This window comes from Hesperophylax consimilis, chromosome 15 (assembly GCF_061612785.1).
Source record: "Hesperophylax consimilis isolate HC1 chromosome 15, BYU_Hcon_1.0, whole genome shotgun sequence".
Taxonomy (NCBI): Eukaryota; Metazoa; Arthropoda; class Insecta; order Trichoptera; family Limnephilidae; genus Hesperophylax; species Hesperophylax consimilis.
Genome location: NC_142850.1, coordinates 23,513,747 through 23,540,118, shown reverse-complemented (window position 1 = coordinate 23,540,118; position 26,372 = coordinate 23,513,747). Strand labels below are relative to the sequence as shown.

The 26,372-nt window shown below is 33.7% G+C and overlaps 1 protein-coding gene across 1 annotated transcript in view; it reads right to left on the bottom strand.

The window, feature by feature from the left end:
- The window catches only part of LOC149417513 (glutamate-gated chloride channel-like), a 33,412-nt gene extending 12,647 nt beyond the window's left edge, over positions 1 to 20,765 (bottom strand). Inside the window, exons 1-4 of the mRNA XM_089640355.1 lie at positions 20,700 to 20,765; positions 20,517 to 20,591; positions 16,920 to 17,020; positions 13,103 to 13,179 (exon numbers count right to left, since the gene is read on the bottom strand). Coding sequence (XP_089496481.1) covers positions 13,103 to 13,179; positions 16,920 to 17,020; positions 20,517 to 20,591; positions 20,700 to 20,710 — 264 coding nt within the window. The 5' untranslated portion in view covers positions 20,711 to 20,765. The remainder of the gene's footprint in view (positions 1 to 13,102; positions 13,180 to 16,919; positions 17,021 to 20,516; positions 20,592 to 20,699) is intronic.
- Between the last annotated feature and the right edge of the window lie 5,607 nt (positions 20,766 to 26,372).

Below are 26,372 nucleotides of genomic sequence, written 5' to 3'. Positions count from 1 at the left end.
AGTGAAACACATGTGACTGAAGATATCCAAGATAGTGAAATTATATTTGATCATTATAATACCATCCGTTGTGACTCGCATAGCAGACATACAGGAGGAGTGATGATTCTCTTAAGTAATAAAGTTCCATATGAAGTGATATCAAATCACCAATATGAAAAAAATTGTTGGATTTTAGCCATCAGCATTAAATCAGGAATCAAGAAAGGTGTATACACTGTTATTTATAGATCACCAAACACAAGTAAATGCGACTTCTTAACATATTTTCAAAGATGGAGCATAGAAAATTTGCAAGATGAAAATATTAATATCATAGTTGGAGATTTTAATATAAATGTTAAAGCAAATGCAGACATATACACAAATAAACTGAAATCTATTATTCAAACTGCAGGTATGAAACAATTAGTTAAATATTTCACACGAATTACTAATACCTCTAAAACATTGATTGATCTGGTTATCTCAAATAAATTTAACCTATGTGTTAATGTATTAGATAAACCTAAAATTACCGACCATAATATGATTCAAATTCTATTAAATGACAGAGAAAACTACAACTCCATTAAAGAAACACAAGTAATAACATTTAAAAATTACAAAAGATACAATAAAGAACTCTTCATTCAGACCTTAGAGACTATTGATTGGAATGAAATAAATCAAATGGAATATAACAAAAAAGCTGACCAGATGATATTAAACATTAAAAAATCCATTGATGAAGTAGTTCCAGAACAGAAGATAAGTAAAGGAAACAATAATAAATGGTTCACAAAAGAACTACGCACAATGCAGCACGATAGAGATACATTTTACAAGAGAGCACTCCTTACTAATAGTACTATGGATTGGAATAACTACAAAAAAATGAGAAATAAATACTCTAAAGACATAAAAAGAACGCATAATGAGTACATAAAAAACAAAATAAACTCGGAAGAAAGGGATCCCAAAAAAATTTGGAAAAACATTAAAGAATTAGTACATGGCGATAACAAAAACGACATAAAAATAGTAAACTTCCCAAAAGATATAAACGAAGAAAACATGGCTAATAGCTTTAATAAATATTTTATAGAAAGCATCACTCAAATTAACAAATTAATACCCAACATTGTTTTCAACCCCACAAATGATAATAACAACTCAAACAAAGAATTATTGGTCTTCAGAAAAATAACTGCAGAATATTTATTTAACATTTTAAACAAAATTAAATCAAAAAATAGTTCAGATGGATTAACTATTAGTCTGATAAAAGATGCTTTTCCAGTAATTGGATCTACTCTATTAAATATTATTAATCAGACAATTGAAGAGGGAAAATTTCCACAGTCATGGAAACTATCTACCATTATACCGGTCCCAAAGGTTAAAAATACCAGAAAATGTGAAGAATTTCGACCAATAAACACCTTACCGAAATATGAACAGATACTTGAAGTGATAATAAAAGAACAAATATTGAAATACTTAGATGAACACAATATTTTATACCAAGAACAATCGGGATTCAGATAAAATAATTCTTGTGAAACAGCGTTTTTTATTTTTTATTTTTTTTATTTTTTTATTTATTAAATTTAATATAGTTACATTTTATACAATATAAGATATGGGTAGTCCCACAAAGCTGTGACAATCAGCTTGTCTGTAGGTTCTACCATTTAATGTTATAACATGTGATATGATGCACTTTTACTGAGATAATACAGACGGAGGCCTCTAGCGTCAGAGTCGGGAAATAAGTAATTACAACCAAATGGATGGGTGGATAAAGCTTTACAGGGTCGAAGGCAGATGTCTCTGTGAGGTAGAGAGGTGGACCAATCGTAGGCCTCGATTTAAACCCCCCACCAATCAAGAGGGTCCAAGAGATGCGAGGCGGTAAGTGGGCGTGGATTACCAAAACAGACAAAGGAGTGGACTTTGGACAGGGCGGGGCTATCTTGATTTATTTAAAAAAAAACGGAAACCTTGTTAGAATAGTGATACGATGACGTCATGGGGTTGGAATGCAAGGGTGCGGCGAACGGGATCGTGAACCATCGACAGACGAGGGGGGACGTGTTTCATGCAAGGTGAGAAACATAACGCGGTCGGACTGAGGACTGAGAAAAATTGGTAGAATCCTACGTTAAGACATACCGGAAGTGGAAATCGTTGGGGGAGAGGGAGGTTACACGCGTCACTTAAAAGAAAACAGTAGAAATAGGGAAAAAACGGACAAATTACGTAAGAAAAGTGAAAAAAAAAGCAAACATTGAACTCCTATCGTAAGCATGACGCGGGACTGCAAAGAAACAGCGTTGAGGTTACAGGAGAATGATGGCGCGAAGGTAGTTGCGAAAGGGATACCAAGAAAAAAAAAGGTTGGCGGCTTCAGACACTTGAAAGCGCTGATTTTGAAAAAAAATACGAACATGGTTTTGGGCCATCAAGGCACGGATAACGATCCAACGAGGTAATAAAGTTAACCCGCGTCTTATGGAGACGAAAACACATTAAAATTAATGTATAAACAATTAGTGGGGAAATTATGAGAGAGTACATTCGGGTTTGTTGTGACAGGAGATTAAGGCCTCTGATCGATGCGAAATGAAGTAGGAGATAAAGACAGAATATGGGCGTATAGAGGTACCAACCGAGGCGACGCCCAAAATTACAGGGAGGGGTCGCGAAAATCCAGTAATAATTCTTGAAAAAAAAACTGACCGAAAGAATAGACAGGATATCAAACCGATGCGATCTAGAACGGGGAACAAAAACATAAACGACGATGTAAACTGGGACGTCTTAACTAAAAGCAAGTATCGATGGGAGCCTTAAATAGAAATAATCGGAAAAAAAAATGGAATAGCTATATTAGACCGTTTGTAAGGGAAGAGGACTAAATGTTAGAAGTAGGAGACGATCGTACGCGGGAGATTTAACATACACTGAGAGGGGGAAACGGATGTGTACACCGTTTGAATTGTCGGAAGGAATTGGATTGGAAGGTAGAAGGGGAAACGGACGTGTACACCGTTTAAATTGTCGAAGGCAAAGGGAAGAAGATCAAAGCTAAGTTCGTGAAAGCGTTAAAGACAAAGCGTATCACACCATAAACGACGGCCATTAAATAAATTGTGCGGACACGGTAGCATTTAAAAATAAAATGCCGGAATTCACACTACAAAAAGACAGCTCGCACTAGAGCGTTATATAGAAAACGCCGTATGGGAATACGGGACCGCTCCCCAGTCCACGCCTGATCTTTCTGTCACATGAGACGAATGCCAGGGTGCTAACTTTCTTGAAATGATCAGAATGGCCTAATTAGCATGATGCGACTATGGACTAAATAGAAAAGAACATACGAGTCGATAAAGGTTAGAATAGCATGTATTTGACGTGATTAATGAGGAAACGGGACTATAAAAGGGCTGAATTTAATAAAAACGGGAGGTCTTTTCGTGAATTTTTGAGAGAGTTGGAACTCGCCGGGGACCGTTCAAACACGTCGTGCTGATTGGTATTTATTTGTGGACTTAGGAAAATTCCATAGTCAAAGACAGACAGTTAGATTCAGTGTTTGGAAAAATAATTAATATCGGACCTTAGAGGATTTTAGAATTTCAAAGAAATAGTTAAACACAGTATTTGGCGTAATAATAAATTAAGGTTGAAAATTTTAATTAGTTTAAATTCAGTGAAAAAAAGGAAGGGATTGGAAACGACACTACGGTGTCGCGTTATAAACCGAGTTGTTAATACGAAGTGTTGGGAGAGGGGAAACGGCTATAATTCGAAATTAACGCGATCTTTCGTTGCGAGAAATTTAAGCTAGGAAAAAATGATAACAACAATAATTAAAGATAAAATAATTAATATCGGATCCAGAGAATTTCGGACTTCGGAGAATTATTCAGATTCAGTGTTCACGTCAACTCACGAATTCAATCGAAAATGATAGAAATAATAATAATACTTTTAATACTGGTATGAAAAGGGAAAATTAAATCGCGTACTCCACTAACGTGCGATAAGTAATAACCATACCTCGTTTTAACGAATAGTAAGAACAAAAAGAAAAATACTGAGATTAGAGAACTCAATTCAGGGAGATAATCAGAGTGCGCGTTTAAAGCTAGGCATTTACAATCTTATAGAGGAATTATTGATAGGTGGACGGAGACAAAAGAACAGGTTGTTTTGCCGTCGATTATCCCGGTGGATTAGAGGAGGGGGGGGGCTCAGGTAAGTGACTTGCACAATTATAATATATTTGCAGGCCAAGGACGGAGGCTACTATTCCTGCAGTTATTTGGGAGGCGCCAGTTGGGACCGTAATTATGTTACGTATTATCAAATGACACATGTATGCGTATATTTGAATAAATGCATGAGTTGATAAAAATAAATATCATTTATTCCAAGACAACACAATTATTAATTATTACATGGATTAGGACCGAAATCGGAATCGGTCATTATAGTTCATTGTAGGTAAAGTACCTATTTATCGTGGGTCAATTCAAATAAGTGGGTCGACCGAACCGACTTTTGTAACACGATAATACAAAGGAGAAAAAAATATATTCATTTCAAACCGGCTTTAAAATGGATAGGGCATTGACTCGAGTTGTGCTGAAGGCAGGTTGATTTATTAGGGTCTGAAAGGGCAGACGGCCTTGAAGATTAACTGAGACATTAGAAACAGCTGAGTCTGGAATGCGGAGTTGGTTTCGAAAAAAAGATACGGCGGCTGAATGAATGGCCACTTGGGTAATAAAGACTTGCTTCGAGGATACGTACATAACTAAAGTCATTCAACGGGAGGATAAAAAAATCAGCTAGTGTCTGAGAATAATTGAAGTAATTTTGAGCAGCAATTGAAAGTCTACGAACATAGCTAAATTCATTTAACGGGTGGATCCCAAAGTCAGACGGTGTCTGAGGAATAATTGAAGTAATTTTGAGCAGCAATCGAGGGTCTACGAACATAGCTAAATTCATTTAACGGGAGGATCCCAAAATCAGACAGTGCCTGAGGGATAATCGAAGTAAATTTTGAGTTGCGATTGGAAGTCTACGAACATAGCTAAATTCACTTAACGGGGGGATCCCAAGATCAGGTGGTGCCTGAGGAAAAATTTGAATAAACAGGGCGGCAGACAGGAGAGAGGTGGAATCTGGGGACGTGGCTAAAGGTCACATCTGAGTTGGTGATCTCTATAAATAAAATCATCAAACAAAAAAAAAAAAAAATCGTAATATATTATGTATATGGTAACTATTGGCGTGTATATTAGTACGTATATATCAGGCGAACTGGTTGGAATTCACAACTCCTCCTCGGCGATGCTTGGTCTGGGATGTACTGTATAAATAGTACATTGCAGATTATAAAACAAAACAAAGTAAATTTATATATATTTCTTCATATGTACTGTCTGCAGGGGGAATGTATGTGGTCTGGTAACTATCGGGATGATACACTACGGCTGCATACACGTCCTCTCAGAGGATGGGAACCAGCCTAGGAAACTGCTTTCCACAAAACCCGCAAGTATATTTTTGCATATAGAACAAAACCGGTTCGTTCTAAGTAGACGTAATTCTCGGAGGAGTTGGGATCTGGGAGCGTGAAGACTCTGTTGAGACCTGGACGTAGTATGTGACGAGCACAGGAATGGTCGACTAGGACACGGTGACTGAGGCACCAACTAGGAGATTGGGTCGAATGATCATGCAAAACCCAGATCGATACGGATCATTTTCACGTCTTGCAGGAGGTAGGAGCCAGATCTTGCTAAGCAAAGTAATATTCCGAGTTCGTCATATATGCAACAACTGAATCGTACGAACATGCTTGAAATTAGTCTCATGTTTACCCCATCTAGTAGGAGAGGACGGCAAGCCGGAGGGCCCCGGAGAGCAAATTATGATTGCAATGTACTAACAAATTATGTTTGACTTCCGTTTTGTGTATTAAGGTTTTATGACAGGTCGGGAGGACGGCTTAGGTGAACTTCTAAGGAGATCAGATTAAGGGAGGTAGACAGTATGGAGAAAACGGGGGTTTAGGTATATTGATCCAACTTCGATTCGTTAACTTTGAAATTAACATCTCTGACTTCATCCCTGTCCTAAAGAGAACTAGGGGTTACCAAACAAAGTAATTAAAAACCCGATACCATAAAGCAAAAAAATCACACAACGTTTGGTGGGATTTAATTACAACTAAATACGAGGGAGTTACGTTGAAGGTCGTAACCGGCGTATTAATTAACTAAGTACATTTGTCTTTATATAAATGTATATATATTACTTGAGAACCATGAGTAGCCTTCGTAGCTACCGAAGGGAGAAAGAGTTCTAAGGATATTTTAATGCCAGTGGCCTAAGGTCACTTAGGTATTACAAAAAAAAAATTAAATTCAAAGGGTGAAAGGAAGAATCATCTCAAACATAATACACATTAGCTTAAGTTTAAATATAAATACCAAATATAATGTTTAGGATAGATAAACGTTTTGTTCATTTATTAACCACTTTTTTGTCAGTTTAGGGCAAGGTTCCTCATTATTTTTCAAGTTAAAGTTTTCGTTAAATTTGTTATAAATCACAGGTATCAAATAGTCAAGTGTTCTGCTACTATACTTATTTGATATTAGTGGAATTTTTAGGCCTTTTTTTTCAGTAAATCTTGTTTTGTGACTATGCACCAATGGCTTTTTGTACGCATTTTCTCCCGCATTATCCATAATTATAATAAACCAGAGAAGCCCTTTGATTGGGAGTAGGCCCTCAGAGCCATACAATAATTTTAAGTTGTTTCTTTGTTTGTAAATGCTAGGTTTAACAATTTTTTTAATTATAGCAGTTTGTAGATTTTGAATGTATTTAATATTAATATTACTCGAGGGTCCCCAAGTTCGAATTCCATATCTAAGTATTGATTCGACCATAGAATGATATATAAGTTTGAGAGTACATCGAGGCAATACAAATATTAATTTATAAAAATTACTCGCCAAACATCGGAGCTGGTTACAAATTTTGATCACACTTTTGTCCCATTTAAAGTTGTTGTCTACGATTATGCCAAGGTAAGTATATTCGTTTGCAAAATCAATTTTTTCACAGCAGCAAATATTATCCATTTTTTTATGTATACAATCAAAATTATGTGCAGTTATTTTAGGTAAGTTCCACATTTTCAAGCTCGGTGATCTTATATACATGCATTTAGTTTTTTTGACATTAATAATTAATCCTACATCATGAGACCATTTAAGTAGCTCGTTAAAGTCAATTTGTAATTCTTGAATAGCTATTTCAGGGTTTTCATTAGAGACAACTAGTGCAGTATCATCAGCAAAAATAAATCTACGGGCTATTTTAAAAAGTTTAGACATGGCAATTACATATATAATGTATAATTTTGGTCCTAAAATTGACCCTTGTGGCACCCCTGATTTAATAAATCTAAAATTACTCATTACATTCAAAATCTTTACATACATTTTTCTATTTGTTAAATAGTTTTTGAAAAATGATAGGAGTTTACCACGGATTCCTATGATTTCGAGTACCTTGATTAATTGTGTATGGCTGAGTGTATCGAAAGCTTTTGAGAAATCAATAAATAATACTAGTACATGTTTTTTTGAGTTAAGCTCTGAATTTATATAATTGGAAAATTTTTCGAGCAGTTTATCACAGCTTTTTTGTTTTTGGAAGCCATACTGACATTCATCAATAATGCCCAAATTATTTAAATATTTATCCAAATTTATAGATATATATTTTTCTAATATTTTTTCTAATGCGGGTAATAAGGAAATAGGCCTATAATTATTTATTACGGTGTGATCTCCATTTTTAAAAATGGGCCTTATGATGCTGCATTTTAGTTCAGCTGGAATGTGACTTGTGTCAATAATTCTGTTAATTAGGTGAGTAATTATAGGACTAAATAATTTAACATGTTTTTTTAGATCATACATGCGAATTAGATCGACGCCCGGTGTCTTTGAATTTTTCATTCTTCCGATAATGCATTCAGTTTGTTCTGTATTAGCTCTTGGTAGGTACATTGAATGTTGCAAATGTTCTTGCTTCAACTCAGACGCTCGAACATTGCATTCGTGCAATAACTGATTTACACCTTCGTCAAAGAATTTTGCAAAGTTTTCTGCCACCACATCCGCAGTTTGGGAATTTAAGAAATATTTAGATATTACTTCATCACAATCGGATTTATTTTTCCTACCCAATACTTGATTTACTTCATTCCATGTTTTTTTAATGTCCTTGAAACAATGTTTAAATTTGTTATTATAGTATATTTTTTTTGTGTTTAATATTTTTTTATTTAGTTTATTTCTGTATTTCTTGAATTCGATTTCATATATTTTATTGTTAGGCGTGTTTTTCCATTTCCTCCATAATGTGTCACGTAGTTGTATATTTTCAATGAGATTATAATTTATCCAGCCCTTTTGGTTATTACGCTGTTTATTTGTATTTGATTTTGTTTCAGTACTTTTTTCGTAAATATATTTGAATTTCGATTTAATTTCTTCATAAATTAAGTAAGGTTCCGTTATGTTTAGTATTTCATTCCAATCAGTGATTTCAATAAGTAGGTCGACTTTTTTTTCCGATATTACAGTATATTTTGTATGGTGCGATTTATTGGTGGTACCTGCCTCATAGGTAGAGAAACGCATCGTTGTTGCAATAAGGTAGTGATCCGCTATTATAGTTTCACATACACATGAGCTGATTTCATTTGTCTCTCTCTCTCTTACATAGATATGGTCTAGACATGTAGCCGTTACATAGTTAGTCAGTATGGCTTCACGGGTAACGTCATTAATACATTTTAAAAATCCAAATTTAGCCATAATGTTTTCATATTGCATTACAATTGGTTCCTGATAATTTAATAAGTTTATGTTCGTATCCCCAAGTACCATAACGGATTCTTTAATTTCAATATTTCCCAATATTACATCTAGCTCTTCGAGAAATATTTTTTTATTTGAATTAGGTGGTCTGTATATTGCCAATATATGTAGACGTTTATGTTTTTTGACCGAAATAGTTCCGTAGACACATTCAAATTTAGTTGGCATTATGTTAATTTGTTCAAACGTTAGGTGATCTTTCACATATAAAATAATCCCGCCTCCCGATTTGTTTTTTCGACAAAAGTAATGAGAAGTAAAACCCAATATTTTGTATAGATGTATATTATTTTCATTAATCGACGTTTCACAAAGCGTGATTATATCAATATTAGTTAGAGAGCTAGAGATAACGACAAGAAACGTATCCCAATATTTTGATAAGGATCGAATGTTTAAGTTGATTGCAGTTAAATTATTATTTCCCGAAACATGTTTTTTGATAATCCAGTTCTCAAAACTTTGTGTGCGTTCATAAGCGATTTCAGAGGTGTCAAAATCTACGTTCAAATCACCCATATTGAATAATATTTTAATAGGCGGCAATAGTATATAAACAAGTGTGAAGATTTATCAAGGCAAATAAATTGTATAAATATTTTTACGGAAGTAAACATTACCAATATATTCCTAGTTAGATTTTTGCTTTGTTCAGAAAGTTTTTGGTTAAATAATTGACAACAATAAATATTTTTTCTACATGTATGAGTATACCTAGGATAAACTAACATCAATATACATTTCAATACTCCCGTGTTAACACTATAGATACCGGACAATAAATTAGAATATAATATATTTAAAGAAGAAAAAAATATCAAAGATATGAGATACTCATATTTCGGAAGTAAAAGATATACATTATTGTGCTTATCAGAAGAAGATGTTAAGTATTTAAATAAAGTTTTGGTTAGAAGCATTGATTTTTTAGAATAATAATACATATAAACATACCTAATCATAGTCTATGCGACTTTGCGCGATATGCATCATCTTTTTAAAGTAAGTGCAGTTTGTGTTGTTTGCTTTATGATTAGTGTTAAGGGTCATCTTAAAAGTATTGTTTTGGTAAATACAGTTGCTACATGTTTCTTCCGAGTTTTTGTTTGGGCATTCCTTCCATTCGTGATCCTTAGCACAATGTAAGCAGGTCGCGCTTTTGTCTTTGCTCAAACATTTCAGTGCAGTGTGTCCAAATTTCAAGCAGTGGTAGCACTGCGTCAGGGGGTTTGCATCTTCCACTCGTACTCTGCTGAATCCTATATTGATTTTTTCCTTTTCAATGAGGTAGGACCTCAGTGCTCCGCTGGTTTCTAGTATATAGTTCGTGAGTCCATTTTGTACTTTAGGTTTAAACATTTTTATTAGTTTTACAGTGTTTTTTGTATCATTTTCCATTATATCTTTGATACCTTCATTTTGGGTTTTTAAAGCCTCGATTATATCTTCTTCTGTGTGAGATCTGCCTGTGGATTTCTTATGAAAATTTTTGGGTTTTTCTTTTTTAGTTCTTCCGCAACCATATTTTTTTTGAGCGTTTTGTTAATTTCATCCGTCAATTTTTCTGCGTGGACTTTAGTAGGGCAAGATATTATCAGTTTATTTTGGGCGGCTTTACGAACTCCATTTACTGCAATGCCTAAATTTGCTATTTTTATTTTTTTGACAATTTGTTCTTTTATTGCGTCTGATGTCATATTTGAATTTTCACTTTTAATAATCAATGAATATTTCGATTCCGGGATTTCTTTTAGTCGACTTGCATAGGTTTTTTTTCCATATAACTTGAATTTTCAATTTTTTTTTCTAATTTTTCTATAAGTTTGGTTTGCAGAGAAACAATCTCGTTTTGAAATGAAGTTTTTTCGTGCATCCATTTTTCTTCTAGAAGTTTGATGTTTGTTTCCAGATTAGTTTTGGCCTTGGAGTCCTGTTTGGTAGAAATATTTGAGATTTCTAGTTTAATATGTTCAATTATTTGCAGCACATCGTTAGCATCGGTAGCACTTTAAATGTAATCGTTGAAGAATGGAAAGAAGGAATGAATAGTAATAAATTTATCTTAGCAATATTCTTGGATTTTCAAAGGGCATTCGAAACCATAGATCGAGAAATATTGATAAGAAAGCTTAAAGAAATTGGTTTCTCAACTCTAGCCATTAAATTAATAAAAGAGTATTTGAAAGACCGAATACAGGTAACAAAAATTAATAATCAATTTTCAAAACCAATGGAAAATAAATTAGGAGTACCACAGGGATCAGTCCTTGGACCTCTATTGTTCATACTCTATATTAATGACATGGTGAAAATATTTTCAAAATGAAAAGTACGACTATTTGCCGATGATACACTTATATATATAATTGGAGAAAACTATGAAGAACTAATACATATTTTAAATAATGAACTAGATAATGTATCAAGATGGCTAAAAATAAATAAGCTTAAATTAAATACAAAAAAAACAAAATGTATGGTAATTGGTTATAAGAAGACATCCAGTGAAAGCAAAATCAAAGTTGATGGTGAAATTATTGAAAATGTTACCAATATAAAATACTTGGGAGTTATAATAGATTCCAAACTGAACTTCAACAAATATGCGGAATATACCCAAAAGAAAATTGGTAAAAAAATATCTTTTTTGGGAAGAATTCGCCAAAAACTGTCCGAAAAAACTGCAATCACCATTTATAACTCCATTATTGCTCCACATTTTAATTACTGCTCAACTATCCTTTTCCTGTGTAACGACCGAGAGCAAAATAAATTTCAAATTCTCCAAAATAGGGCAATGAGAACAATACTCAGACGAAATAGGTATTCAAAAGTAAATAAAATGTTAAACGAACTAAATTGGCTAACGGTGAAACAGATGTTGACCTTGAACACGATGATATTTTTACAAAAAATTGTAAACAACCTGCTACCCAAATATTTTTCGAATAAAATTGTATACAACAAGGACATACACAAACATAAAACTAGGACGTACAATCAAATTAGGCTACCAAAGAAGGACAAAGCGAATACCCAGAATAGTATATTATATAAAGGGATGAAATACTATAACGCGCTGCCGGAAAACCTTAAGTCTGCCCCAATTGAAAAGTTCAAGATGTTGTGTAGGAGCCACATCAAGCAAGAAAAAAAACATAGTATATTTGTATGTAATAATTAATTAGTCATTTGTAAACTTAAATGTACAAATTACTAAAATAAAAACAATAAATAAAAAAAACAATAATTTAAAAAAATCATATCACGGTGCATAAACACTAACTAATGTGTTTTTGGCCTGTCATAAAGATACTGTAATATATTTTGTACATTAGTGGGTTGAGTAGTTTAGATATATCTTGAAGCTTGAGCTGTTTTATTGTTGTGATAAGTGTATTTTCAACGGCAGAGGTTGATTTATTAATCAGTTTAGTTTTTCGAGGAATGATGCAAGTACAGTTCTTCAGGCGGATGAGGATATCCACTTTTCGATTTTAAAAAGAACCGACAAAATAATAAACTCTCGGTTATAAAAAAATAATCGGATATAGGTACATCAAGAAGTTAGTCCTATCCCTTCATCATTTTAAACAAAATATTTGTATGGCAATTTCTCAATCAGACATCCTGCTTTAGTTATTAGTTTAACAAAACAGAAACACAAGCAGAGACTCAGTTAGTGGAACGAGTATACCCCTAGCGCAAGTAATATCCATCCATTTGATATCCGGTACCAACACGGCCCTTCTGCACATATCCAAACCAGGGGTTGCTTTTGGCATATGGCAATTTCGTGGACTTGCAATATATATGTGTATAGTTTTCCATGCGATTGATGATAAAAGTGTTGTTAAATTAAAACGTCATTTTAAACATCGATTTAGAAAAGTATAGATACCGAACCTGGGTAATCCCAAGAGATGAATAAATATTACAGAAGAAAGTTTTTCGACTGCTAAATAAAATCAATATAGGCAATCTGGGAAAGTCCAGTTTCTCGATCGATATGCTTTATTATCATGTCGCGAGGTTTATGCGTGTGCAGTGTACGGAAAAAGGATGCCAGAGCTGGATGGATGGATATCCTTAGGGTCGGGGCTGAACAAGTTCATTGGCGATGTCTCACTCACCATTTTATAATCGTCAATTTTGCTGATGGATCGCAGAAAGATGTTGACACGAACAACCGTCGGACCGTCATCGTCGCCTTTAAAAAAAATTAAGAATTAAGGATTTTTTACTTTTTGATATAGATAGATGATGGTGCCTGGGCTTTCAACTCCTTAAAAAGAAAAAGCGAACCAGTTTTTGTTTTTATACACTTACAGTACCTTTATTAGTAAAATAAATAATGGTTGGCGTCTTACTTAAACAATTGCCTTTAAAATGCCGATTAAAAGAGAGAGTGGAAATCTTTTAGTGGAAATGTACCGATGAAGCACAAAACCCATGCGTTGAAAGAGTTGGTAACCGGAATGCCGCGGGGCTCCGATCTGGGGCCGCGCACAGTGTTCCGTTTCATACAAGCTAGACGGAAAAAACTCTTTTATAATTATGAAGTCTTTGGAACCCTCTTGTGGGGAGTATTTAATCTGAATGTATTGAAAATTTAGGTTGAAAGTGATTAATTAAATTTTTTTCCCAAAAAAAAAAATCGGAATTAAATAATTAATACAATATTAATACCGTATTTGAGGTTTTTAAAGAAAAAAAATTTAAACAGTAAAAAATATGTCTATTTTGAGAATAATAAATAGGTAAAAGCACAGTCAGAAAATATGATACAAATCACGAAACAATTGCGAAAGTATAAATAAATAATAAAAAATAGCTAAAAAATAATCAAAACAATCATTATTACTAATCTAGGAAAACAATTTTAGTCATATTTAGCAACAGAACTTAATAAAAACAAGCATTAGTTGCAGAAAGTACAGTCAGAAAATAAAATAATTATATCAAAAGTTATACAAGAACAGTAACGAAACAAAAAATTATTGCTTATCTAATAAAGTGCTATCTGAGTCATTTGCGGCGAGAGAAATTAACTGCACATAAACATCTTTAATTTTTTTTAAGACAGAGTACAGGACCAATAGATTTGTGAGAAAGTGATAAAACATAATGTTTATTGAAACTAGATGCTATCTGAGTTATGTTCAATTGTGTTCTTGACTCGGAATTTGGTGGAACGAGTAAATTTAACACTTCAGGGGGAAGTGAGCTCGATTTTTTTTCTTGGAACCTCTCTAAAACTATTTATTATTGGATCTGATGTAATTAATAGCATGGTTAACATATCTCTATTTGTTGATGTACGGTCGATTTTTCTGGTGTGCAATTGCCTAAATCTTCTACAGTCTTTATTTCGCGCCTCTTGCGCCTCTTCTGACAGTTGCCCAATAGGTACAATGCACGAACTAATCACATTAAATGAATGGTATAATAGTTTATGAACAGTTGGTGGCATGGTATACCAATCATATAGGTTAAGATATAACTCCTTAGTGTCATGCACATACTGTTCAAAATGTTCGATGTTAATGCTATACCCAGAAGCTATTCTACTCAAAATTATGCAAAACCTCTTGATGAGCCCCGCATCCACACCCGTTATCTCGGCACTCTTTTCGTGCTCTCGAAAAAACCGCCTTGCCGTGTTACCATCATTTGTGTTGCCAAACCCAGGTTTTGGCTTATCTACAATTAATCCCATTTCACTTTTAAACCGTTCCTGTAATTCTTTTTTTCTAGTACTTAAAATTAGTTTATTTGCATCCCCTCTGACTTTCCAGCATTTGAGTTGTATTCGGTAAGCGATATGCAAAAAACGTTAAAAAGTTTTTATCCAGGCATGCAATGTAGATAAGCCGAAGGAATAAAATTCTTGTCGTGGAACTCTATTGATAACCGTAGTATTCACTGGGTTTGGCACCACAAATATAACACGACATAGTCGACTTGTTTCCAGTCATTACATTGAAAATTTTGCCATCTACCATAGTTAATAACATTTTAAATTTTACATTCAAATCTACACCTTCAATGTTAATTCTAAAATTTATCAAATCCGAGAGGCTGCGATCCACTTTTTGGTTATATTCAAAGATATTAACTCTACTTGGGTTTTCAATTTTTTTCACTGCTTGCACTGAGATTTTGACGTTCAAATTTACTTAAAATATGATTACATATTCCCTGAAACCTATCTTTCTTGGGTAAACTTCTCCACGTCTCGAACAATTCCTGCCTGGAAATCTGGTATGTGGTGCCTGTGAAATGACAATTTATGATTGGTGAGCATTAATGAGCAAAAATATCGAAACTGATTTGAATAGAAAATTAATTGTTAAATCTACAAAAAAAAATCACGGAACCTTATTGATACTTTATCCGAAATAAATTCTCGAGAAGTTAGAAATTTAATATTTTTAAACCACAAAAAAACACACAAGTTAAACATTTTTTAAATAAAAAACTGTAATGTTTTATATTAAAATTTTACAATTATAACATACTACATACTTTCCAAAGTAGCCTCTATTTTTTTTAGAACCAAAACAAAAATTTTTAAACACATAAACAACCTTACAGCTCGCGCGACAAGATCCGAATAAAAGCAACTGATAATTCATTAATTAATTTACCTAACTTTGGAGCTCTGGTATGAGTCAACCCGTGCATTAATTACCCCAATTACAAAAGCATTTGTCACACTAACTACCTGTTAATACCACCATGACGTCATTTTTTAAGAATTCCAAAGTGAGTTTTTTCCGTCTAGCTGTATGAAACGAAACACAGTGGGCCGTTGGAATTGTTATTATTTTTATTCAGGGAAATTCGAGAAGATAAAATAAGAAACTAAGTAGAATAATACCACATCTATCTCCTTATGAAAACTCCAGAACAAAACAGTCGTTCTTAGGATGCTAGTAGTTTATTAAGTCGACAATGAAGTGTTAATTAGTATTTCAATCGGTGATGACTATAAATTATTTCTTTGTCATTAGATGTTTTTCAAGACAATCTTCGAGATTTGTAAGTTCATTGCTTTTTATTTTTTTATCTTACTTTCAAAAAGTGTAACGTTTTTTTTGGTGCTGAATCTTTTATCCATATTACTAAATATAGTATAGTGAACACTTTAATTTATTTTACCTTATAAATGTAGCTCCAATATTTCACGTAATTCTTCGATGAAACAAATCACAATTGGATCTCCTTGATTATTTATTTATAAACTATTGTAAATAATAATGCCCAAAAGAAGATATTCATAGTCAAAGTCACAAAACTTTAGTAAATCCCTGTTATGCCCCTGTATCTACACATCAAATGAAAAATGAAATATTACAAAATTTAAAACTTTAAAACCTGATTGATTCTGGACTTCATTCAAGATGACCTTATAATATTAAATTTTTGCGATTCTTTTTATGCTAGTGATAACCTAAATAACGAAAATTGAAATTTCTGGACCATCGTGTTTGCGATATTTATTGTGCGATTTGGAGACTTACCTTCTAAACGGTAACCTTAAATAATGTCATTAAACCCGGCCCCAATGCCCTTCAAATGAATCCATATAAATGGTCCATCCTGGATATCTAGCTAACAGATCATTAGCCAAAATTTTCTTAAAATTAATAAATAATTGCAATATCATTGTTTACTGCGATATAAATCCTTTTATACCACTGTGACATTCAAAAGAAATGACTAAGAATATGGACCATCCAGGATCTCAATCTAGATTTTTTTAGAATTAAACAAGAAACATAAATCATACTAATTAAAAATGTTGGTAAACTCTGTAATGGCCTGATTTATTCCATTCCCGGATCTTTATCATTAGTTACCTCTTGGGCGGCCAAAATTTGGTTGGAATTGACCCACAGAGTAATTCAGGGTGGATAGTTAGTATCGGAAATTGTTTCAGCTTACCTGTGCTATTGATGCCCGAGGGTCTTATCCTGGCGTCGTATCGTCCTGGACCCAGGATCTGATCCAGAACACGTTTTTCCATTTCCATCATGGCATAACATCTAAAATGATTTTTAACATAGTGATTTAATTACCGCCTTAAAGACTTATGGGTTCATCGTTCCAAGCGATAGATTGTCCAATATTCATATATAATATAAACAATGGGAGGTATGGCATGGTTGCGTGTCGAATGTGGCGAGATATACTTTATGGACAAAATGGCGGAGCCAATGAATAGTATGCATTTGTTATACCTATTTCATTGTACGATTTGCATTAGTATGATTGAAAGATGTTGGCGACTCTTTTGTGCGCTCGGTTTCATAATAATAATGGTTTAAGAAACTTTTCGCTCGACCGAAAAAACCGATGTCATTTAATGCATCAGACATCGAAGTGAAATACATCCCCCACTAAACTAGGAAACTACATTTTTACGGGTACCTGTCTTCTCACTGACCGGAGAATAATAATATAAATTTTCTCAAACATGAAAGGTTCGTGTTCAAGTCTTAGAACATAATTTTCGGCGCAGGGTCCTTACTGCTCTCGGTATATGTCGATTGCTTACCGAGCCGTGGGACGACGGTTAAAACAGTGGGTTCAGTATTTTTTTACAAGGGACTCAACGGAGCGTCCCCGCGCTATATAAAATTCAGGTTTTTTGGATAACCAATACCTCTGCCATAGGTCAGCTCAAGTGGTTTGCTATGTTTTATGACCTGCTGACGTTTGACGACTTAGCAGGGGTGCCCGGGTTCATCGAGTGAGGTGTGTTCAGATTTTAGCGGCGGATGCGCCAGCCTATCTGGGTGGGCCGGTTTGAGAAAACCCTTTGACCTCTCTATCTGGTTCTCTCAACTCATCCTATTGCATCGCAGTTGGAGGGATGGACATAACGACCTCTAGATTTCTACCTACCCCTCATACATGTTTTATTCTCAGAACTTCATCAATCCAAAGACCCTCCACACAGCATCCCCAAATATACTATAGGCCCTGAGGGAAAATATTTTCTTCAGGGCCTCCTGTGTGGGGTAAATGTAAAAAACATGTAAGTGTGTATGCGCTATTCTCTGATTGCAAACGATCGAGAAAGAAACGGAAAAAACTAACCAAAATGCTTAAAGGGGTTCTGATTGTAACCAACTGCGCGGTAGGTTTTGCGCACTGAGAAATGAACTCAGCTGATAACATGGCGGACATCCCGAATAATTTTATTTCTGAAAATGTTAATTGCTTTTGTGTTTAAAGAATTAATTCATTTTGTGTGGAGTAGAGAAGCGTCCAGTGTTTTTTCTTCTTTTATTAAGTTTGGGGAATACCCAGGGACTGACTCCACTGTCCCCATGTGAGAAACAGTCACCGTATAAGCTGGAAACTGGTGAACGTCATCACATGCAGTCGATGTTGTGGTATAACTTTGTAGATTAAAGTTTTATTATTCGAGTAAATCAAGTCCAACGTGGGACTTTTGTAGGTCAAATTTTTAATTCATACATTTATTCTTATATTTATTGTTAATGTTGGCGAATCTTCTACAATAGAAGCTCCGGTTCCATCTACGTCAAACGTGCGTAAAATTTGCTACCTGTGTCCATCCAAGGCCCGGAGGATGACTAAACACCGTTGCACCAGATGTAGAGGGGCTATTTATGGTCCACATAATGTTGACATGTGTGGTCACTGTGTAGACTGATATTAATTTGTTCATTATATACCTTACTTTAGTGCCATGTAACATGTTCCTATCTTAATTAAATATTTTTGATTTATTTCTAGTGTTTTATTGCGTAGTCCACTCGACGAAAGTGTAGTTATAATGAAAAAATTAAAAGAGTTTAGTTATCTAGAGTAAAAAAAATTTCATTTTGTTTTTGTAATTGAAATTGATTACAATTTACCTAATCCAATTAAAATACTACGCTTCTCTTTCTTGTATTGTAGATTCAGCAGTTTCCCGCTTGTAAGTAGACACCAATAGTTTTCGGACACCATGTATAATATGTTCAACTGTTTTGACATTTAAAAATGTTCGACCAAATTCACCATAATTAACAAATAAGGGAGCTTGCTTTTGGCTATTGGACACACTAACAAAAACATCATAGATTCTGAACATTATAATAACAAATTAATTATTTATAAATAATAAGGTCTTCATTAAAAAATGTTTGCTTATTAAAGGTGCACTTAGCAAAAGTCGGAATCGTAAGTGAAGAAGCCACGCACAAAAATATTCAACGCGCGACCCTGGTGTATTGTATAGAACTGCGGTTGAATTTGCCTTGGCAAATCTCTAAAATAAAGAAAGAATCGACATAAGTGATGAAGTCGTGAAAAATAAATATACGGCGCGCAGTCCTGCGTAATGAACGAGACCTACGGTCGAATTTGCCCAAGCAGTCCTAGAAAATTGGTCATTCCATAGGGTTTATGTTACATAATACATTTTAATGGTAAGGTACTGTTTTTATTACTCTGATAAAAGAGTATAAATAACTTAAATTCGTAGAGATTGTTCTAAAAAACATTTATATTATCCGTATAAATTCGTCAGAATGAATTAAAATGTGAGCCTGGAGTATACCGTTATTTGTCTTGTTTCGCTTTAAAGAGGAAGCGATCAATTTGATGGTGCACGACATGCACATTGATGGTGCACTTAACATAATAATTCCAAAGAGGAAGTGAGCAATTCGCACAACTCACAATCACAACTCCAATGGTGAAGCTAATGTACGATGGTCAACTTACAACTATTCTCGATATACGATTCGCGCCACGGTAATTGAATGATGTCTTCTATCTATCTATCTGTTTAGATTAAAGGGGAGTGTCTTTGTGTTTGTAGCGAGCGGGTGGCGTAGATTTGATTTTTATAAAAATCTATAGATTTATTCCGAGACTGATGAAATTTTGCACACCTGACTTCCAAATATAAGAATATGAGAGGTATGAATTCTAAAAACCAGGTGCCAAATATACTTCTTCAAAGGTTTACACTCAGAGATAAAACGCACAAACTTTAAGCTCAAAGCTGGAAAAGCTCAAACGCTCACTGCTCAATTCTCAAAGCTAAAAGCTCAAAAATAAAATCTAAAAGCTCACAGCTTAAATCTCTAAACTCACAGCTCAAAGTTCAAAGCTAAAAAAAAGTCAACCAAAGTCATTTTCGTGGTTCACCTCTCTAATTAATGAGCGATGGATGCAGATGAAGATGCGGCAGCCTCCCCGAGGGATAATTGGCAGTAAATTTTATATTATCATTACCCACTACCTTTTCATTTTTTGAAATGTAAGTAACATTACATATTTTTTCGCATGTAAAATGGCAGATTAGGATACGACCGTGATTTTAGCTGATTAGGATATAGAATTACGAAGTGGATGGTAGAAAAGTTGGAGAAGCCCGAGGAAGACATGACACGATCGAGTGAATCAAATAAAAGTAGCTCCGCGACAACCGGCAAGCTGACATGCCGTATTCCTTTTGCAACTATTATCTGTGGAGTTTTGGCTGGACAAATTTTTCAATAATATTTTGAGGCTCACCTGACTTGTTGGAATGAACAGTAAAGAAGGGCCAGAAGTAGCCAACATCTGCTGAGGGACTCCGCCATAACAGTCCTACGAAACAATACGAGAAATCTAGTTAGATTTGTAGAGTAAGATTAAGAAAATAATTTAATTGCAACAAAAATATCAGGAATGAGTCATTTAGATGCTCGCTTATACCTTGATTGCATGCAGTTGGCAATGTTTTCTTAGAAGAAGTAGATAATAATAATAATAACATGGAATTTACATAACGCAGTTCAGCGTCATTTCACTTCAAGTGCGCTTTACTATAACAAACTTGAAAATGGTAATTCAGTATTAGTGGTTCATAAAATTATTCCTAAGTGTGCCTTACCCAATACAGATATAATGTTATAGCACTAAATACACTGTTTATACAAAGTGATTACAAAACTTAGAATAAAAATAACAGCAGGACAGGACAAAACAAGAATATTAAAACTAAAACATAATATAAAACAGGAGGCAGTTTGTGCTCAGAAATGAGAATTTTCTGAGCAGACATTTTAAAAAGGTACAATAAGGAGACAACCGAAACCCAACAATTACCGGAAGTTTTAGAATATGGATTATTATAAAATATTGAAAAGAAGTTAAGATTTACGAATGGTAAGATTTTTTAAATAATTTTGTTTTTAAAGCCCGTTTAAATTCAGCCAAATTCTGGAGATTAGTAACAGCTGAGGGAAGTCTATTCCAGATGAGCGGGCCTGTTACACTAAAAGAACGATCATAGTAAACGGATCGATTTGACCTAGAAACTTCGATTAGACGATTACTAACATCTAGATCTGCTGACCTTAGAGTAAGCTGTATATTGCTTAGGTTTAGTCGGACACATAGTTCCGATATATAGGCTGGCGGCATTCCTTGTAATGCTGTGAAAGTCATTAAGTAGTTCTTAAACTCTATTCTTTCAGGGCATCGAAGCCAGTGAAGGCGATCCCTTAGAAGTGGGTTTATACGACAATACAGATTCACCAAAAATCATTCTCGCCGCAGAATTAAAAACTGACTGGATTCTATTGATTTGTTTCTGAGGTAGGCCGGCATATGCACTATTGCAATAGTCTATACGTGAGACGACGAACGAATTTATGAGTGACATTGCTAGACAGAGGGAAGGCATCTACTGATTGATTTTATCTGCTTTAGATGGAAAAAACCAGAACTCACAGCTTATGTGTTAAATATTTATGTGCTCAACAGTAGATGTGTTCAACTGCACGGAATATAGTTATAAGAAGGCTATAATAACATACTCAAACACAATAATCAAAGTCAGTAATGATAATATTCTTCTGCATGGCTCCTTGATATCTTATAGTGTTAGCTTAAATATGTATTATTTTATTAAAAATTATAATTTCTTATTCATCATTGAATGGCTAACAGCCCTGAATTGTTAATGAAAGTTGCGATGCCTACTCAGCTATTCCAAGTACAATTGACTTTGTGGGTAACAATAAACTCACTACTGACTATTATCTTAGACACCTCATACTTCGACTTATGGAAGGTCTTATACAAACCTAGTGTAAAGTAGTTCAATTATTGTTACACTGGTATATATTTCATTTGAATTATACATTGTTTTACTGCACGTGTTTTTGTTTACATATTAATTGTTCTTTAATTTATTGCAATTATTATCCTGTTTACCACTGTATGCTTGTGATTTGATTATCACTTTACTTTAAAAGCCACTATGTGGCGTTTGAATAAATAAATAAATATGGAAAAGTTCACTGAATTTAATCTGAAGAGATTGGAGAAACATTTTTAGATTAAGATCCGTTTCTGATTCTCCATACATATGTTAACAAATTAACCAGTTTCCCGCTTGTACCTCCAGTTTTCGAACACCATGTATATTCTCAAAAAGGTACCTACATTACAAAACCTTTCAATGAAATATTATTTGAATTTTGCTTATTTATTTATTTTCAAAATTCAACGCATTCATTCAAATTGTTCACAAGGAATCAATTTTCATTTTTAATTAGAGATCTACATCATGCACGGAAAACAAACAAAAAACCAAAATAATCCGAGAGACCATTAGATAAATTTTTGTCGCTTACTCTGTTCATCCAAAAAAAAACTTGTATGAAAAGAACTTATAAATATGAAAATTTGAAGTCAAATGTTTGATAATACATTACACTAGAAAAAAAAATGAGAAAGAAAACGATACTCCCTCATCTAAGTATTAATCTCGGGATCTTGAATTTAGATTTCAGAGAGTTTCCTCTAATCAATGAACGATTGTGGATAACTTCAAACCTTAATAAATAATACGTAAAAACAAATTAATTTAAAAACTATCTTTGAAAATATTATCTTTGTCAATAATTTCAATGAAGAATTGGAGTTTCACCAACAAAATCCATCATCAAGAATGAAATCACTTTGAAAACACGCACAAGAATCACAACATTACCATACAATGAAATCAAACTTAAACAATGTCATGAAATTTTCGAAAAATTTTGCACTTTAAATTACATCGAAACTAATTAAAGTCACAGAAGTGAACAATTCGCCCAAAAACCATTTGATGTAACTTATCTTTTGGCTGGAATTAATGGCTATTTGGCTTACCGACTAGTGTATACTGATTGTAATACAGACTGAGCGGAGTGCTCCGTTACCAGATAGATTTCAACTGAGGCAGGGAAAAGCGGAGCGGAGATGTCGTCCACGTGGAAATGTTATTGTATCTAATTAAAATAGTTCAAAGGTTGATAATTAAAGTAACCTTGAAAATAACATCTAGATTTTCTACTGAAATTCTCTTTTCAATATTCAATGTACCCACAATAGACCAAATGTATAAAAAATATTAAATTTTTAAGCTGTTAAATAATTTACAATTCAATATATCAGCAAGATATCAGAATAAAAATAAAATCCTCAAATTTAATACCAAACACATTCAAAATACCTATCTATATCTAGGTATAATTTACTTTAACAACCTTCCTTTAATTTATTTATTGTTTTAAAGTTTAATTTGAAGAACTCTATAATAATACTTTTTATATTTTTTATATACTCAATAATATTATTATTCAGTTTGTTTATTTACAAACAAGTTCTGCTATGTAATTATTATTACGTGTGACAGCTGTTTCGCCCTCTGAAGGCATTATCAAACTGTGGCATTACCACATACAGACGATGCATTTATATTACTATATATAACTTTTTTCAATCGTCTACCAGAAGAAATCAGAAGCATTAATGATAAAACCCGAATACTGCTCTCTGTCAAAAGACACTTTAAAAATATTCTGAAAAAAAAACTACTGTCATTTAATTAATCTCACAAATATCCTTAGTTTTCCATAACTTCCTTTCTTTTTTAAATTTAATAAATTAATATATTATCCATCACTACTATCAACAAAAATACTACAGCAAACATACATTTATGTAAAAAGAATTATTTAAGTAGATACTAACTAACAACAACATTTATGTACGCTCCCCTTCCGTACACAAGCAAATGCTTTCAATGGAAGAGTAGTAGAGATGTAAAATGAATTATGTACCATGTAAACTTATTATTAAAAATAAAAAATAATTACAAATAATTACAAATTACTAGATGGTGTTAAAAAGATTTTATTGATTTTATTTTTAATTTTCTACTGATTTTCCTTACAAATTTCTTAGTAAAATGACTGCAATTGTTAATGGTTACTACCCCTTTAAAAGTTTAAGGATTTATAGGCCATGTTAGGAGTTCTACCGAGCCGAACCCTGTGATATGAAAATATCTGGAGTCGGTGAATTATTCTGGTGAGATAGTGTATTTAAGATACCACACCAGCCGTCACTGTTTTGAAGTGATCTTTGAACCGGTTTATCTGAAAAAGTTATAAATATAATTTATCACATCAGTTATTTTAAATACATGCAAGTAGAATACAACTGCTTATACAGAGTGTATCGGCACGTACCCGACAAATTTTAACCAGCGATTTCTGAGCATATACGGAGTGAAAAATGTTGTAGCCTCTTTGCTGTTCGGTAACATTTTTTTTAACAAAAAAATATCATTCATATTTTCACCACTGTTTTACCCTTTGTCACAGTTTGAAAACCCACCTGGCAATATTTTATTCGAGTTTCGTTGAATAATGTACGTATGTACCTACATTGGGGCGCTTTTACAATCACTGTATCATACGTATCCCGACCTCCAGAATTTTGCAAGAGAATTCATATTTACGCAAAAATCACAAAAACACTTCAACCCCGAAACCGCTCGATACCGTGTCGCCGACACATTTGGAAATCTTTACATCAAAATAACTCAATCAAATGATGTATTATATGTAATTAATCAAGATAATTACATAGGAATATAATAGCAGAACCTGAAAAACATCTGAAAATAATCATCCAGCACCTCCCTCGGACACACCAACCCATGAAGTGACCACGGCTAGGAGGGCTACCTAGTATTTACGTAGGACCCCCTCCACTACTCCCCGGATGGAATTCCATGATGGCCGCCGTCTCCAACCAATCACAGCACGGCATATCACCTTGACTTTCTTATCAAACAGTGATAACAGATTCAAATGTGATTAATTGTGATATCATCAGACTGGATTTACGGGAAAAAGATGCAAGATATAACTACGAAATGAATATCAACATCAAGAAATGATTATATACTAATATATTTGCATGAATAATTATATCTAACTATATTTGTTACCCTTTGGGAAATGTTCAAACCAAAGATATTTAACTTCAAACCCAATATGAAAACTTGTATAATTATTTATAAAATAAATAAACGGGACTGCGGGAGATGGTTTTGGTAGATTGAACTGACTTGGTGAAAGGTATCATATTAAAATATAACTGTCCTCTCAACAAGATAATTGCAGAGAAGAAAAAATACCTAACCACTTTACTCCTCACGAAAGAGGATAGAACACCTCCGAGAGGGTTCGATTTGAAAACGTTCTATAAATAGAGAACCGAATTCCATACAAAGTCAGTTCAACAACTACCTCTGAAAGAGAATCCTCTCTCCTGAAGAACCATCTCCAAGTCTCCAAAAGTCTCAAGAAATATTTTCAAGTGTTTTATTCAGTAGTAAATTCAGTTTTTGCCCAGTATTAAATTCTTTTCGTCAGTTCAGATCTGGAAATAAATTCCTCTCTGATCGGGGCTTTAAACTCTACCACGAACTTCTACAACATCTACAACATCTACCAAGACTGAAAACGCCAAAAGGTGTACCCAGCTACCTTCGTATCTACAGTTATTGTACGGACGGTATATTGTTTCGTACAATCACAATGAAATGGCACGGCACCATTCGTCTTATTTTTAACTATTATTATTTAGTGTGTACGAAAGACGCTTTTCGAAATACTTGCTAATAACAGCTGTTGAAGACGAGAAGCAATGCCAATGACAGTGACGGAGTGTGGAAATTTATTTATTTTTTTTGTTTTTAATTGAAAAAAAAGTTACCGGACAGCAAAGTGCCCATAACATTTTTTACTCCAATGTGCTAAGGAATAGCTGGTTAAAGTTTGTCGGGTACGTGCCGATACACGCTGTATAATAACTATCATAATATTGTAACTACACAGTTTTTGCCACTAGAGCCAGCATGCTCCCTATTCCTTTTTTTCAACTTTTGGAACTTTTTACTATTCAAAAACCTTGTGCTTTAGCAACAAAAACTTTTGAACAGTGATCTCTGGAGTCACTAAATTTGTATAAAGCAGTGCTATTAGCAATTTTTGACTACACGCATTGTTTCTCAACCTTTTTACTGTCGCGACTCCCTTA